This window comes from Geotrypetes seraphini, chromosome 15, assembly GCF_902459505.1.
Source record: "Geotrypetes seraphini chromosome 15, aGeoSer1.1, whole genome shotgun sequence".
Classification (NCBI taxonomy): Eukaryota; Metazoa; Chordata; class Amphibia; order Gymnophiona; family Dermophiidae; genus Geotrypetes; species Geotrypetes seraphini.
In genome coordinates, this window is record NC_047098.1 from 56663694 (window position 1) to 56680990 (window position 17297).

The 17297-nt window shown below is 43.4% G+C and overlaps 1 protein-coding gene across 7 annotated transcripts in view; it reads left to right on the forward strand.

The window, feature by feature from the left end:
- Positions 1 to 17297, forward strand: part of GTF2IRD1 (GTF2I repeat domain containing 1) — a 224296-nt gene that overhangs the window by 135716 nt on the left and 71283 nt on the right. For 6 of the 7 annotated variants that reach the window (XM_033922239.1, XM_033922236.1, XM_033922237.1 and 3 more), the window contains 6 exons: positions 1759 to 1796; positions 2640 to 2720; positions 7749 to 7838; positions 10226 to 10273; positions 10890 to 10955; positions 14301 to 14484. In XM_033922239.1, coding sequence (XP_033778130.1) covers positions 1759 to 1796; positions 2640 to 2720; positions 7749 to 7838; positions 10226 to 10273; positions 10890 to 10955; positions 14301 to 14484 — 507 coding nt within the window. The remainder of the gene's footprint in view (positions 1 to 1758; positions 1797 to 2639; positions 2721 to 7748; positions 7839 to 10225; positions 10274 to 10889; positions 10956 to 14300; positions 14485 to 17297) is intronic. The other variant, XM_033922238.1, reaches the window with a different exon arrangement.

The window sequence follows — 17297 nt, forward strand, 5'->3', positions numbered from 1 at the left end:
AGGGGGGGTGAGGGAAGGATGTAGAGGGGAGAGGGGTTGTTAGATAGAAGGGGCGTTGGGATCCTGGTCTTGGAAGAGGCGGGTTTTGAGTAGTTTTCTAAAGCCGAGGTAGTTGGGGGCCTTAAGGGCCATTTGGGATAACCATGGGTTTAGCTTAGTGGCTTGGAAGGCGAGGGTTTTGTCGAGGAATTTTTTAGAGTGGCAAAGTTTAAGGGAGGGGTAGGCGAAGAGTTGGATTCTGCGGGAGTCCTTGATGCTGTGATTCAGGGCGAAGTGAGGGATGATGTAGCTTGGGGATAAACCAAATACTGTTTTATAGCAATATATCATGACGTCTGGTTCCAATAATTTTCAAGGAAGGAACCATAAGCAACCCTTGAGTTGTGGAACGAAGAGACCGAGTCGTGTTGTATGGAATTAGTAGTCGGTCGATAAATTGAGGTTCGTTAGTAGATAATGTTTTAAATACTTGAAGCAATATTTTATATGTTATACGTTGATTAATGGGAAGCCAGTGCGAGTCTATGAGAAAAGGAGTTACGTGGTCATATTTTTTTCCGTTGTGAATAATTTTAATTGCCGTGTTCTGGATTATTTGTAAGCGTTTTTTTTCCTTTTGCGTAATAATAATAATAATAATAATAATTTTATTTCTTATATACCGCTGTACCGTGAGGTTCTAAACAGTAGCGAATTGCAATAGTCAAGCTTAGCGATGACAAGAGAATGTATTAAGATGTTTAAGGATTTGGGTTCTAGAAATTTGGACATGGAGCGAATCAAACGCAAACGGTAGAAGCAACATTTAACTGTATTACTGATGTGTTCTTGATAAGAAAATTTGTCATCGATGATGATGACCCCGAGTATCTTTAGGACTAAATTTGTCATCGATGATGACCCCGAGTATCTTTAGTGCTTCTGGAATGAATTATGCTCGCAAACCAAGGTACCACTGTACTTCACAGAAAGAGTAGCTATATCTTTTTTGAGATATGGTGACCAGAATTGCACACAGTATTTGAGGTATGGCAGTACCATAGAGCAATACAAGGGCTTTTTAACATTTTCATCGTTGTTTTCCATTCCTTTCCTGATCATTTCTAACATTCTAGACAAACTAGATAAGAAGATGCAGCAACACACAGTGCTCAGCTGGGGGAATTAACAGAGGGAAGCCACCTCTACCTTATTTTTATTTATCAGGGGTTTCTCTAACCACTTTTGTTGCGAGAGAAGTCCAAAGCAGCTCGCAATTTAAAAATACTAGAAAGAGGAAAGAACACAAAAAATTGCAACAGAAAAGAAATCTCACTCGTACATTTCTATCCAGAATAAGCTCCAAATTGGCACACTGTAGGCACCTAAATGTAGGAGCCCCCAATAGGATTACCCTCCACATGTTTCAGGTTTGTTGCAGTAATGATTGCATAGGAGACAATAGATTTTTCCTCCATTTTTGCGGAAAGGGGTGTCACTGGGACTGATAGTGCAGCATGTGCTGGGCCTGACGACCCAAGAGGTATAAACCATACTCAGAGGCCAAACTCAGCTCAAGCACTGCCGCTGAAACACTGGGGCCCATTCCTGATTTTAAATGTTTTCCATTCTCTTTTTGAGTTTTGCTTTAGTAATTGCTAAAAGTTGGTTGTTTCTTTACATCTAGGACTAAATTCTGTCTGGCCTTTATCACATGGGCATTTGAAGCTCACAGGTCTGCCTAAGTCACAGGCTTGTTTGTCATTTGTGTTCTTTTAGGTCCGACTGTTGCAGCACATCCGGAGAATGTGAACCAGGTAAATTATTCACAAAGCCTGTTTTCTTGCCATGTGAGGCTAATTTGATGTTTTATCACCCAATAAAAAGGTGGCAAAGAACTTGAGGTACGGTGGCGGTGGTGAAGAACTAGAGATACGGTGGGGGGGAAGTGAAGGCGCACACACAGCGGGGAGAGGAGCAGGGAGAGGGGGGCGGAGAGGAGGAGGGGTACTGGTGCTCCCACCAAGACGGCGCCCAGGGAGGTCCACCCCCCTTACTATGCCACCAGAGGCTTTCAACCCAGTCCTTGGGACACAGCCAGTCACTTTTTTAGGATACCTACAATAAACATGCATGAATGAGACTTGCATACAAATTAATCTCATGTACTTTCATTGTGGATGTCTTGAAAAGCAGTCTGGTTTGGGGTGTCCCCAAGACTGGGTTGAGAGCCCCTGGTCTGAATTCATGTTCAGCCGAAACATCTTGGCGGTCTGCACAATCAAATGACTGGACGTAGAAGTAGACGATTTTCGAAAAATAAAAATATTTTGGACATATTTTTCGAGAATGGACTTTAGATGCTGCTGACTTGGGGTACTGCCAAGTTGGACTAGCCCCCAATGCGACTAGCGCCCTATGCCCAAAAAGGACTTGGATGTATTTTTTTATTATGCCCCTCCACGTTTATAAAATTAGCAAAAAAAAATCGGTACTTTTTTGGGACCTGTTATAAAATTATCCTTCCTGTAAAATGTAGAAAGGGCATTATATAACCTAAATACTCTGGATCAGACTTCATGGCCATTTTCCTAATAGCTTAGAAATTCCTAATGGACATAAACTTTATTTCTGTCTGATTTTTATTTCTCTCATTATAGGGACTTCTAGAGAAATGGGAGGGATAAAACCTATCAAACAAGAACTGGAAGATATGGATATAATCCAAGTTACTGTTCCAGGTAGATATTAATCTTTCTATTGTGTTTGGAGTGAGGAAGAGTGCAGGTGCTGTGCATAGTTGTAACATAAAGTGAATTCGGGTCAATATTCAGTGACACTTTGTGGGTAGGAGCAGCTCATATCCATCTAAGTACCACTCACCGAGCCCACACTAATTTTCAATGATATTATCCAGATAATGCCAATGAAAATCTTCACTGACTATCCCAACAATATCTGGGTAGTCCGGTAGCAGAGCTGGAAGTTATAGGGCTCATAATCAAAACTTAAAACACGTCTAAAAACCCGCCCACAGGTTGTCCAAGTGCCGATAATCAAATCTATTTTTTGGACATATCCAAGGAGTTTTTAGGCCTCTGAATGCTGCTGTGCGCCCAGAGCTGAAAGGGGCATATTTGGAGGAATGGTTGAGATGGGATGTGGGCTGACTTAGGGGTCCTTTTATCAAGCTGTGGTAGGGGTTTAACGCACGTAATACCGCACGTTAAACCGCCTGCCATCCTAGCCATTAACGCCTGCATTGAGCAGGTGTTAGTTTTTTAACCGGCCGCTGGGGTTAGCGCGTGATGAAATGTCCGACGCGCTAACCCCGCTAACGCGGCTTGATAAAAGGACTCCTTAGACTTAGTCATCCTGCAGGGATAATCGAATGTCTCTCTCTCCTTGCCCGCTGTCTGTCTTTCTTTCTTTCTGTCTCTCTCAGGCAAGATGTCCGATCACAGCTCTCCTCCCTTTTACCTCCGGCTCCTTGGCTTCCCGTCAAGCGAACCCAGTCCCAACGCTGAAGAGCCACAGTCATGTTCCCCCATGCCCAGCGGCTTCCCTCAGGCTGGGGAAACCCTGCTAATCCCTGTCTGTGTGCCTGGCAGCGGTGCCTTGACCCCTAGAGGCCTGGACATTTGCCGTTCATTGAGGCGCAGGCTGGCTGGGATGTGGGAGGGGGAAGCCATTGCTGTGTATGCGCACGAGGACGGAGGCCGATGGAGAAACTGCTGCAGGCCCCTACTGCACATGCGCACTAAGGGTTTTATTATATCGGAGAAAGCACTTTGATTGTAACCACAAAAAGGTGGTAGATCAAATCCCACCTATCCCTTTCCCCCTTCTACCCAGATATTCAGCACTGGTATCTGGGTACATTTCAGCACTGAAAATATTGAGGTTCAGCTCTAAATGTCATGGTCAACATTTTAAAATGATGTTCAGTCTTTCCTGAAAGTGTGTTTCCCCTAAGCCACCTTTACAGGGGACTTCTGTTTATGGCATCAAACGTTAGGCGTTACTTCCATGCTAAATTTTCAACATAGGAAAGCATTTTACGACTACGGTAATCTAATCTAATCTAATCCTTAGGTTTGTATACCGCATCATCTCCACGTTCGTAGAGCTCGACGCGGTTTACAGTAGGAAAAATAGGAAGGAACTACAACAGAGGGTTAGAGGTAGAAGTGTGAAGAAAATTTAGAGGACTTGGGATGCCAAGATATAAGAGTTTCCTTGATTCCTAAGTTGGAGGGAGACTTACATTTTTTGAGAAAAGCCAGGTTTTCAGATGTTTGCGGAAAACTTGGAGAGAGCTCAAGTTCCGAAGAGGGGAGGTAAAGTTGTTCCAGAGCTCAGTGATTTTGAAGTGGAGGGAGGTCCCTAGCTTTCCTGTATGGGAAATGCCTTTTAGCGAGGGGAAGGACAGTTTTAATTTGTGGGAGGATCTGGTGGTATTAGGGTTTGAGGAATTCCAAGAAAGAGGGATAAAGGGAGGGAGGATACCATATAGGATTTTGAAAGCTAAACAGGCGCATTTATAGTGGACCCTGGCGATTATCGGAAGCCAGTGGAGCTTGGCCAGGAGCGGGGAGACATGGTCAAATTTACTTTTAGCGAAGATGAGCTTGGCCGTGGCGTTCTGAATCTGTTGGAGTCTGTGGAGCTTTTTCTTAGTTACTACTACTATTAATTATTTCTATAGTGCTACCAGACGCACGCAGCGCTGCACAGTCTCACAAAGAAGAAGAAAACAGTCCCTGCTCAAAAGAGCTTACAATCTAAACAGCCAAGACAGACAAACAGAATGTCAAGGATACAGTTAAGGAGAACAATTAATCTTCTGACTGTGTTGGAGAGCAGAGGGGAGTACAGGACAATCAAGCCATTGTGACATCACTGATGAGGTTGGCTATTAGGCATTGGTAGAATGAGGCATTATGACATCACAATCTCAGCTCTACTTCCCAAAGACTGAAACTCTTCACACTACTACTATGAATTATTTATATAGCACTACCAGACGTATGCAGCGCTGTACAGTCACAAAGAAGACAGTCCCTGCTTGAAAGAGCTTCCAATCCAAACAGCCAAGACAGACAAACAGTTAAGGATACAGTTAAGGGGAATGGATAATCAACAGGCAAATTGCCAAAATGGGGTAGGACAGATGCAATGATGTCTTCCCTTTTTTCCCCCAATTTAGTGAGCCAGAGTCATGAATAAGAACATCTCTCCCCTTCTTCACTCCCTCTAGTTTTTTTCCTTTTTATGTTTCCTTTTCTTGAATTTTATTGTCGTTTTTCTCCTTCCCTTTTGTTTAATAGTTGGTCTGTCCTTGACTATGTAATTTGTTTTATATGTTTTTGTCTTTTTACATTCCCATATTTTAATTTACATCGCCTAGAAACTGTGATAGGCGATCAATCAAATTTTTAATAAACTTGAGACACTTGAGGAACGGCAGACCTATGCAAAACCCAAGCTCTATTTATCGAACAGCACTTGTAGTGTATGTCCTGAGGCCCAAATTGATCGGATAGTGCTTCCAGGACAGACTTGAGACTCTCTTGTCTACGTCAATGTTCTTCAACCTTTTGACACCTAAGGACCGGCGGAAATAAAATAATTATTTTGTGGACCGGCACTGGTCTGCTTACTGGCAGTTGAAGAACACGGGGCTAAGTCGTGGGCCAGACCCTGCCCATCTCCATCCAATCTCCGCCCCAGACCCGCCCCCATAATAATACTAATTGTAACACCATTTTTTCCATTCATTTTTCATATAGAGTATACACACACACACACATACAATATAATCATATTAACAACACATAATGGTTAACCACAAAATTAAACTACAGAAAACACACTGTATGCTTCTCAATATTCATTCTTACCAGAACACAGATAACCCCATGCAAATATGGGACCAAAAATTAAAAGTACTAATATATACAAACAAACCCTAAGATGCAAGACTCTGCATGCAGTACAACCCCAGAGGAAAAGAAACAAATGCATTTCTTCCTGAACAGACAGCAGATGTAAATCAATCACTAAATTAAAAAATAAAAGCAATCCCCCTACTGCTGTTGTCTCTCTCCCTCCATGCTGTGCCTTGCCTTTTGGCCTGCTCCCGTCTGGCCTTTTTATGCCGTCCCCTGATATTATCTTTGGGCTGGCTCCCTCTTCCTCAGTGCTGCGGTACACAAAGCTGTGAGCAGCGGCTACTCACGCGTCCCATGCCTTATCTGGAAGCCTTCCCTCTGATGTTGCGATGTCAAAGAGAAGGCTTCCAGATCAGATGCAGGACGTGCGTAGGAGCCTCTGCCCACAGCTTTGTGTATTGTAGCTCTGAGGAAAAGGGTAGCTGGCTTGAAGACAATGCCACATTGATCGCACCATGGACCGGCGGCTGAAGAACACTGTCTCGGGCCCGATGCACGTGCTGGTCCTGTGGACCTGCAGGAAATTTCTGCAGACTGGCACCGGTCCATGGACTGGTGGTTGAAGAACACTGGTCTACATCACAATGAAAAGAAGTATATTGGACAGTCTAACAGCCCTTAGCGTCTTTCTCAACTGATCTATTATCTAACTCTTTGTTTACATTTTTTGAGAAGTTGAACCACCCCCCCCCCCCCCACTCAAGGACAAGCATTGCCGAAGAATGGTGTCTCCATTGATTTGAATCAGAATTTCAGGGGTAGATATGCAAAAGGGTTTTACTAGACAGGAGAGATTCTGACCCGGTTAAACCCCGCTGAATGGCCCAGCAGCTGGTATTCAGTGGCAGTTAATTACTGCAGATAAATATGTCTGTCAACCATCCATTCCCTAACTGGATAGGTTAGGGGCAGGCCAGGGGCAGAGTTATGGCAGACTCAGCCAGTAAGCAGCAACCGCATTAAGTTAGGACAGCAAAATAGTTGTCCTAAGTCTGTGCACTTAGTTAACCAGGTACTAGTCTTACTATCAGCTGGTGAACATACCCAGCTGTTTAGTGCCAGGAGCTGCACATGCCCCAGCACTGAATATTTGGAATTAGTTCAGCTTGTGGCTGGAAGCAGCTTACCTGTTGCTTAAGTCTGCATGTCGACTGCTCCCAACACTGACATTAATATAGCATCTGACACGGGTAATTTTGAGTCTCACTACATCTGTTTAAGAGGGGAACTCCTCATATCCCTAGTCCCTGAGTCTCTTTAGCTGGTCCACTGGTGGGTTAGCTGATGTCTTATCTTCTTACTACTATTAATTATTTCTATAGTGCTGCCAGACGCACGCAGTGCTGTACAGGGTCACAAAGAGTAAGAAAACAGTCCCTGCTTGAAAGAGCTTACAATCTAAAAAGGCAAGACAGAAAAACAAGTACAGTTAAGGATACAGTTAAGGGGAACAGTTAATCTTCTTCCTGTGATCTTCGCAATTCACTGATCCGTTTTCTGTGAACCCCGTGGCACTCTGTATCTACAGATCCCAGTGCAGTTCAAACAGCTGATACTGAACTACATAGGTTGCAAAAAGAAAAAAGAAGAAACAGTGCTTCTCTCTCTCTCTTTTGCATCCCCATTCCATCTTCAATTTGGCAGTACCGCAAGTGGGTTGCTAGCTTTTCTACCCGTTATATTATCCTTGGATTAGGCTCTTCACTCACTGTCTTTTTTTTAAAAACATTTTCCTTGGTAATGGACCCTGGGAGTCCAGCGGCCTGTAAATAGAAGAGGGTATCCCAAAACATTTTTTTTTTTTTCTGTTTCCAGACCCCTCACTCAACTTGGATGAAGTTCCCGACTCTGCGACAAATCACACAACTTCCGAGGACTCCGATTACTTGATGGAAACCGTGTTAGGTAATGCAGCAGTTCTAGCAAAGGAATTCAGGTAGCAATTAAACAAGATTATTATTAGTGCTCCACCTTGTTTATGCTGATTTATATTTTATTCCTAAGACAATAGTATATTTGGTTCAATCTGTTTAGATATTTTTCTATTGGATGGATTATGCCACCGAGTCGGCCACTGACTCATAGCAACACGCACAGTGAGGAATCCACAATGTGATGATTCTATCCTATTAAAAAAAGAAATCTAAACTGGTGGTATAAGTGGGTCCCAGATGTAAAACTTAAGATGGGCCACCATAACACCATCTCTTCCAAGGGAGTAGGGACTAGGGAGAGGAGAAAATCCCCTTCAGAGCTCCAGTCAGGGAATGAGAGGAAGAATGAGGGGCTGATAAGTGTGGAAATTTTGGGGTATTTGGGGCAGAGTATGTATGGGTGAATATTGAGGGTAGGAATGTGTGCAGCCCTGGGGTTTTAATATATTAGACCAGTGTTTCGCAAACTATGTGCTGCGGTACACCAGTGTGCCTCCTGAGATTTCAGGTGTGCCGCGGTACACTAGGGAAGAGGAGAGTTGGCGGATGACTGTTTACAGGATGTGCCTTTCGCGAAGAGACATCGGGAAGGGACCTGTCATTCGACATGTTTCGCCCTCAGGCTGTTTCAAGAAAAGTCCCCCCTTTTGAAATTTACTCGTGCCATCCCGATCGGCAAAGCATTTCTGAAGAAATTTCAAATTTCTTGAAACAGCCTGAGGGCGAAACATGTCAAATGACAGGTCCCTTCCCGATGTTACTAACAGAAAAGATTTGAGATAAGTTATAAAGTTCTTATAAGTTTTTATGCTAAGAAAAAACGGATTAAGTTATTAATATAGCACTGAGCACTTTATATATAAAAACATAAAAAAGTATAATGGGGCTAGTGAGGAAGCATAGCCAAAAGTTGATTGGTGACCCCAGAAATGTGTGGCATCTAATGGCAAATCTGAGGCCCTAAATAGGAATTATAAAATAAGTATAAAGAATATCTGGGACATTGAAAAAACTGTGGCCATTATACTTGTCAATGTCTTACTTGTCTATGACTATAATTGATACTCTCGCGAAGAGAGGCACGTCCTGTAAGCAATCTCCCGACACTGGCACCTCTTCTCTCTGCCGGCCCTTCTCTCCAGCACAAGCCCTTCTTTCGGCTCAAGGTCCGTTTGAAGGGCCTTTGCACATGTGCTGATGCCATCACACTTCCGGGTATCTTGAGCCGGGGACATTAGGTGTAATGTGCCCCGGCTCAAAAAAGTTTGTGAAATACTATATTGGAGGGTTACATTTGGGGTGTGGAGAGAGGTACCTAAGACAGTAGGGCTCTGTATTGTGTCTCTGCTGTGGGTGAGATGTCTGAAGTGTTGGAAGTAGGGGCTTATTGTGATGGAAGTAGAGTGATAGTGTGATGTGGTGTGGTGTGGTGTGGATGGGGCCGGGGGGGGAAGAATATTAGGGCAAGGTGTATATGTGTAAGGATCCAAGGATACAAACCTTGGGTTCACAGCAGGGGCAAGGATAAGGAACTACTGTAGCCTGAGAAGAGCTTGAGAAGTGGTGGGCATGGAGGGATGTCTGAGGTGGATCTACAGGGAGGCTACTAGAAGTAAATGCTCTGTATGCCACACTAATCTCCCAGCACCAACACCTATCCGCCCTAGGCTTCAAGAGCAAACTAGATGCATATCTCCTTAAGAGAGGCATATAAGGATATGGTGGACTATAAATTACGACACCTGGCAGGGCCTCCGCGTGTGCGGATCGCCGGACTTGATGGACCGAAGGTCTGATCCGGAGATGGCATTTCTTATGTTCTTATGTTCTTATCCCAGATTTTTTTAAACCCAAATTAAACCTTCATCAGTCCAATAGCAGATGGTCCTAAAAACTGGACAGCCCCCAGCTTTTTGCCGTGCTTGTTCAATGTTAGGCACACCCTGTGCAGAGCTAAAAGTTCATATAGACGTACAGACCTTTTATTAAAATATGAAAAAATTTCCAGTTATTTGTTAGTTGCAAAGATGAGTACGCCGTAGCTTTAGAGCCTCCATGCGCGCTTACATGTCTGGTGAAGACATTTGTCAAAACACGGCTGTGTCGGGTCAACAATAAAATGTATAACCAGAATGTGGCCCCAGTAATATCATTATCCCCCTGGCCGTCTTCTTATTTTTGCAGTTTCTGTTTTCTGTGGAATATTTTTGGTCTTCTCCTGTTCCTCTTTGAAATTTTATAAAAGCCGTTGCCACATATGAGTACAAATGACTTTATGAATTGCCCTGAGTAAATGAGAGTTACTTCCGGCCTGTATTTACTTACAGAGCAGCTACATAATCTCTTTATCATCTACAGGATCGGAGAAAGAAGCAACAGAGAACACAAAACAGGATAAACAGGATGGTATGATTTTATTGTTAACAGTTTTCTGATGTGGCCAACAATCTCACGTGTCATTGAAGAAAAGCTGCGGGCATTTGCTCTGCAAAAATCAGTGACTTTCCAAATGGGAGAAAGAAAAGAAGCTGTACTCAAAGGGTCTAATATTGAATCATGGGAGGCAGCCCGGCTGCCTCCCCGCTATTGGCAGCAGTCCTGGATATTCAATGCTGAGGTCACTGACACTGAATATACAGGGCAAAGGTTGGCAGCATGCGCTTATCTGGCCAAACTGATTTTCATCAGCCGGCTGGCTAAGGCTAATAGCCAAAGATAGACCAGCCGTATAGGCAGGTCCATCTGGCTGCCCCCCCTGGGGTGCCTCTTCTAAAAGTCTGCGTTTTGTGGAAGAACACACATACTTATAATCACATAAAAGGAAAGCAGTTAATGAGCGTAAGGCACCGTTTACCTGCATGAATGGCTTTGAATATTGTCCTCTGTAACACATCAACCACTAGCTAAGTGCTTAGACCAGTGTCTCTGTGAAAATAAATAAGCACATTTCTTATTAAGCTTTTCACCTAATTCACAGCGTCCCTTTGTCCCTTGTGCACTGATATACCCTTTTTTTTTCCAGAGGGAATAGGTGATGTTATTCGACATCTGAGGAAACAAGTTGAAAATCTGTTTAACACAAAATATGGTAAGTGAACACTGCACGCTATGCTTCTTTTTACTTAAAAAAAGCATCTATGTGGTGGCTAATTTTCTTAGGGAAATGCAATTTACTTGAAGGCACTACTGTGTTATCACATGTTTTTTTAACCATATTCCTCTTTATGCCACTCATCTTGTCCCCATCCACAAAACCTTTGCTTACCAGGCGGCCAAGCTGAACCCTTGGCTTGCCCAAATGATACTCGAGGCCCCCCTCTTACCTTAGTTTCAGAAAACTTCTCAAAACGCACTCTTCCGCGAACAGGCCTTTTAATCCCCCTTGCCCCCTATTTTCTCCCCTTTCCCACACCATCCCGTTCCTTCGGCTCTCCCTCTTCCCCCCTCCCCCGATTTTATCTCTCTCTCGCTATATCATACGTTACAACCCTTCCTTCTGTATTACCGTTACCTCTGCTTAATCTCTTCAAAGAGTTCCCCCCCCACTTCATTGCCTGTAATTTTGTCAAAATTTTGTAAATCCGTGTGTCATCACGGACCTTAATTAATGGATGTGAACCGCCTAGAACTTTATGGGTATGGCGGTATACAAGAATAAATTATTATTATTATTCTCTATGTATCTGCCCTTGATCCCTTGGCTACATGGTAAGCTATATCTACTTATGTTATCTGAATTTTCTAATCAGTGGCACAGCAAGGGTGAGAAAAGCCCTCCCCCCCCATTCCTTCCCCGATCCTCCCTGCTACACGCACGTCCCCCTTCCCTTCCCCCGTACCTCTAGTTGTTCACCATTGCGAGCAACAAGAACTTCAATGTGCCCCTCGCGACCCCGTCGTCTCACCCACTGATGTAACTTCCTATTTCTCGGCACCTGGAAATGACATCAGCGGGAAAGATGGCGTGGTCACGAGGAGCATGCAAAAAGTTGTGGCTTGCAGCGGTGAACAACTAGGTACAGGGGAAGGAAGGGAGGGCACATGGCGAGGGGAGGAGTGGGAAGAGGAGGGGGCAGAGAGGAGGAGGGACGCCGGCATCCCCACCGACATGGCGCCCATGGCAGGCTGCCCTCCCCTTACTACACCACTGGTTCTAATGCTTGCTTATTAGGTGTACACCAAAAAATATTTAGGGCTCCTTTTAAGCCGCGTTAGGGCCTTAACGCGCGAAATAGCGCGCGCCAGACCTTAATGCCAGCACTGAGCTGGCGTTATTCTAGAAGCGTAAGCATGCGGTTTAGCACACAGTAATTTTGTGCGTGCGCTAAAAATGCTAGCACACCTTAGTAAAAGGAGCCCATAGTTTCGGACTATCGCTATATTTTAAGGGTCACTACTACGATAGTCATTATTTTAATACTTAATGTTTCTTCATAGTTTTAAGGACCACTGTTGGCTGAATATCAGATCCCAATATGTCTAGTTTGTAAATGTCTAAAAGGAGAAAGCCTGTGACCGTGGCAAATTCAAATGATGTTTTGTATTAACATCTGAAGGTCCTTAAAACTATGAAAAAAACACTAAATATAAAAATAAGTATTGTAGTAGTGACCCTTAAAATAGTGTGATAGTTTGAAGCTATATATTTTTGGGTGTTCTGGTGTTGATAGCTTCATTGGATTTACAGCAGCAGCTTATTAGGTGTTTCATAAGTATTATGCTGACATTGTATTACGTATATCTGTTTGGATTTCAATGCTGTTCAATGCGTATATTTTTAATATTGTTTCATGGTAGTCCTAAGTATTACGTTTTGATTTGCTGTTTTCAAGTTTACCTCATTAAGTTTATATTTGGTCATTTTACTACTGTTATGCTGTTGGGTGAATCTCTTCATGAAGGTGGTTGATAAAGCCCAATAAAGAAATAAAATAAGTATGCACTGGAAACCATGTGACTAAGAATGGGTATTAAGAGTGTCAGAGTAAATCCAGCCCTTAGTTTCTCTTTGAAAATTGACTGCAGGTGCCTGCATGCTTTGCAAACAAGGGGGTTTATTATAAAGTGCCCCACACTGCATTTTCAGGCTTTTATTTTTGGGGTGGGGGGGGGGTTGTTTGTTTTAACTGATAAAACACCATTGTAACATAACATAGTAAATGATGGCAGATAAAGACCTGAACGGTCCATCCAGTCTGCCCATTAGTTACACCCATTAAAAATACATGATTAAATTAACTTGTCTCTTCTTTGATATTTCTGGTAAAGTGTTGATGTAAAATCAAATAAAATGTCAGTTTTCAATGCTGTGCCAAGAACTGGGCAATAGAGCACAAATATGGAGGAGTGTAAAAATCATTCCTAGCCCCCCGTCTCCTCTCATTGGCAACGGTGAAGTGGGTAGGCACCAGTGGGGCAGGTTGCACAGGGCACAACTACTATCCTGTCGGTATTGTCTAGTTGAGGCAGTATATTTGTATGTTGGAAATGTGCGTATTTCATTCAATTGGAAAAGCATTGGTGGGGGCTCACTTGCAGGGCAAAAACCATTGATGTTCTGTACTTTCCTAATTTCTCAAAAGTGAACACCCAGAGCCCGATATTCAAAACATTTTAAACGGTCGTGAGAAGCACCTGACCATTTAAATCGTCTGTCCAGGGTTCACCGGGAATTTTCAGCAGCACTTAACCAAATAATGCCACTGAAAATGCCCAGTTAATGCCCAAGCCGAAATCGACTGTTTTGGGGGTGTTCTGGGAGCGGAGTTAAATTTTCAGCACTTATGCAGCTAAGTTAACTTTATACATAGGACCAGATAAAATGCGGTCCTTTCTTTATGCGGTTCTCCTTAGCCAATCAAGTGCTGATTGTCACACTTAAGTGACAAGTTTCGTCCAGCTACATAAGCTCAGATAATTCAGTACTGGAGTCTGGACATGGCCTGGCATTGAATAGTTGAGGATAAAGCCGCCAGCATCCCAAAATGTTTACTTTATAAATGCGTAGCCCTTTCAGGACCAAGGGACATATTTGTTCCATAACTTTAAAATCCTATAAATTTTGATTGGGATAGTCTACAGTTCTAAATTTGATATGTACGGATTCCATAGGATACTGCCTTTATGTAAACAAACTGGTTCCGACATTCATTCATTAGCGTCGTTGCCAGATTGACGAGAAGATTCACTTGCCACACTGTCCATAAGCCAGAAGTGTGATTTTTTTAAAAAAAAAAAATAATGATATTTCACAAAAAAAATCTATTTTTTGGCATCTGCAAGCCCTTTTTACCATAAAAATGTCGTCAAAACCACAAAAATTGGCCTACGATCCTTATGGTCCTGAAAGGGTTAAAACTGTAGTAGACTGTAGTAGATACTGTTAGACCAGTGCTCCTCTAAATTAAATACTGAATGTGTCATTGTCACCTAGCTAAAGCCATAGGGATATCTGAACCTGTCAAAGTGCCATACTCCAAGTTTCTGATGTACCCGGAAGACCTCTATGTGTTGGGTTTGCCCGAAGGGATCTCCCTGCGTCGCCCCAACTGTTTTGGAATTGTGAAGCTGAAGAAAATACTGGAAGCCAGCGGCAGCATTCAGTTTATTATTAACAGGTAACCTGGAAAAGAAACATAGAAATATAATAATAATAATAACAGTTTATATACTGCAATACCGTTAAGTTCTATGCAGTTTACAATAGATTAAGCGAGGTACAAATTGATTGAATTTAAGAGGGGAGAAGAGGAGAGTTAATAGGTTTGGGTTCTGGATTATTGATCTAGTTGGCAAATAATAGATTTTTGAGAGAAGCAGATAGGTTTCAGGAACTTTCAAAACTCTCAGATATTTCTTAAATGTATCTTGCACTGGTGTAAATGGTAATTTTGGAAAATTTGTAATCCGAAGATTATATCTCCTGGTCATGTTCTCTAGCATTTCCATCTTAAAATTAAGATTTCCACTGTCCCTTACCCAAACTAAAGCTTGGGACTCCACAGTTTTTATTCTGGTCTCATAAGAACATAAGAAACGCCTTCACCGGATCAGACCGAGGTCCATCTAGTCCGGCGATCCGCACATGCGGAGGCCCATTTAGGTGCTCCTTTTTGGAGACCCGGATTTCCCGTATCCCTCAATATGATCTGCAAGAAGGTGTGCATCCAACTTGTGTTTGAAACCCAGCACTGTATTTTCTGCCACCACCTCCTCCGGGAGAGCATTCCAAGCGCCCACCACTCTTTGTGTGAAACAGAACTTCCTGACATTTGTCCTGAACCTGCTGCCATTCAGTTTCAGGCTATGACCTCTTGTCCGCGTCACATCTGAAAATGTCAGTAATGCTGCTTCCTGGTCAATTTGGTCAAATCCTTTTAATATTTTAAAAGTCTCTATCAGATCCCCACGCAATCTTCTCTTTTCGAGGGTGAACAGTCCCAGTTTTCCGAGTCGTTCCTTGTAGCTTAAATTCTCCATGCCTTTGACTAGTTTCGTGGCTCGCCTCTGTACCCTCTCCAACAGAATTTTATCCTTCTTAAGGTATGGAGACCAGTGTTGGACACAGTATTCTAAGTGTGGTCTGACCATTGTTCTGTAAAGTGGCATCCATTTTATTTTCCAGGCTAGATAATCTATTTTTCAACTCGAAATTTTCTGAAACAACAGTGGTGTAACGTGTGCTGTAAGTTGCTGCATTTGGGTCCCCAAAGAGAGTTGCAGATTAGATATTGCTTCCCAAAGTGTTTCCATATTAAAGACCTTGGGTCTTTGCATAGGTGCAAGTTCTAAACCTAGACCCTCTGATGAAATTAAAGTACCTGCAGCCTCAGCCGAAGATGAATTCAACAAGGAAATCCTGAGGGGTCCACTGCTTCAACTCCTCCGAGTGCTGGATTAGCTTCACTACTCCCCCTGCTGCGTCGACTCCCGCACTCAGCTGGTCGGGAGAGAGAACACTCTGGGACACTCCTTCCTCCATCTGCTGCTCTAACGCTTCAGGGTGACTCGGAGAACTCCGCTTCTCCGGAGATAAAGATGTTGCCTCGAGGGAGAGTGCTAACACTTCAGCTTGCATGCCTCTCACAGCCGAGGAAAACTCTGGCTCACTCATTCGGGCCCCATGCTGTAGAAAGGCGTCCATCGGGCCTGCTGCCGCCAAAGATTCAGCCGGGAGAACCCGGAGCTTAGATTTTCGTTTGACCGTCGATAAGGTAAAAAGCAGCCCCCAGGCGCATCCGTTAACTCAAGCGACCAGCTGCAATCTTGGTTAAGCCACTGCCCCCAGTTAAATGAATTCTGTCTTGTGATGGTTTTCAAGGTGTCCTAGTGAGATGTGCCATGTTATTACTGTGTGAAGCCTTTACAAAACGAAAGGCTAACAGGGACTCATTGTGGAGTGATGCTTTCTAGGACAGTGACATTCAGCATGTTAATTCTTTTTCCTTTAGCACCTCTCCACAGGTGAAGTCTAAGGCAAACTTTTGGCTGTAGTACAAGTAGCTGTGCTTCCCTCTAACATAACCGGTCTGTTCTCAGTCTCCAGCAGGTTTGGTAAGCTGTTAGAAATTGTGTAGTGGCCTTCTTGTCCTCATCTGGTGCCTGACAGCTTGGGGGGATCCTTTCTGAGATCCGTCCAACCTTGGGGGTGTCACACTTGATGGGATCGAGTCCCTCCCTCCATTTCCTCCACCTCCCCAAAATTTTGTAGAGGTGCCTCAGCTATAAGCTTTGCCACTGATACTGGCAAGGCATGTGGCTTAGAGAGCCAGTGGAGTCTGTTCTTAAAAAAGAAAAAAAAAAAAATCCCGAGGCAGTGCCAGCCTGAAGGGAGCCTTCAGTTGTCTGTAATTGAGTTTTTATCATTAACTGGCACTTTTCTTTCAGCTAGGTTGCGTATTGCGCAATGAGCACTTTAAAGGGAAAAAGTGCTCCTTGGGCTCCAGACGCAAGGTTGATGTGGCCGGCCTGTGCTTGCCGGCGTCCAGGGATCCCTTTCACGAGTGACTTGCACACCGGCAGCAGACAGTGGGGAAGCCCGGGCTTTCCTCTGCCCACACAGGGATTCCCCCAGCTGCCGAGCTTGGTTGGCAGATATCCCCCTGGGATATGCGTTTAATTCCTTTCTTTCTAATCGCTCATCTACAGTTACTTTCAAGGATACAGTTTCGAAATCCTATACTCTCAATTATGGTATTCCTCAAGGGTCCATTCTATCCTCGCTATTATTCGATATTTTCTTTTCCCCATTACTAAGCTTATGTCAATCTATAGGCTTTACTACTTTCACATATGCTGATGGTGTCTAACTTCTACATCCATTAAATCCAGAAAATAAAGAAGAAATAACTGAGATTAACAGAAAGTTAGTAGAAATTAAGCAATGGCTTAATTCTAATATGTTAGCCCTAAACATTCAGAAAACTAAAAC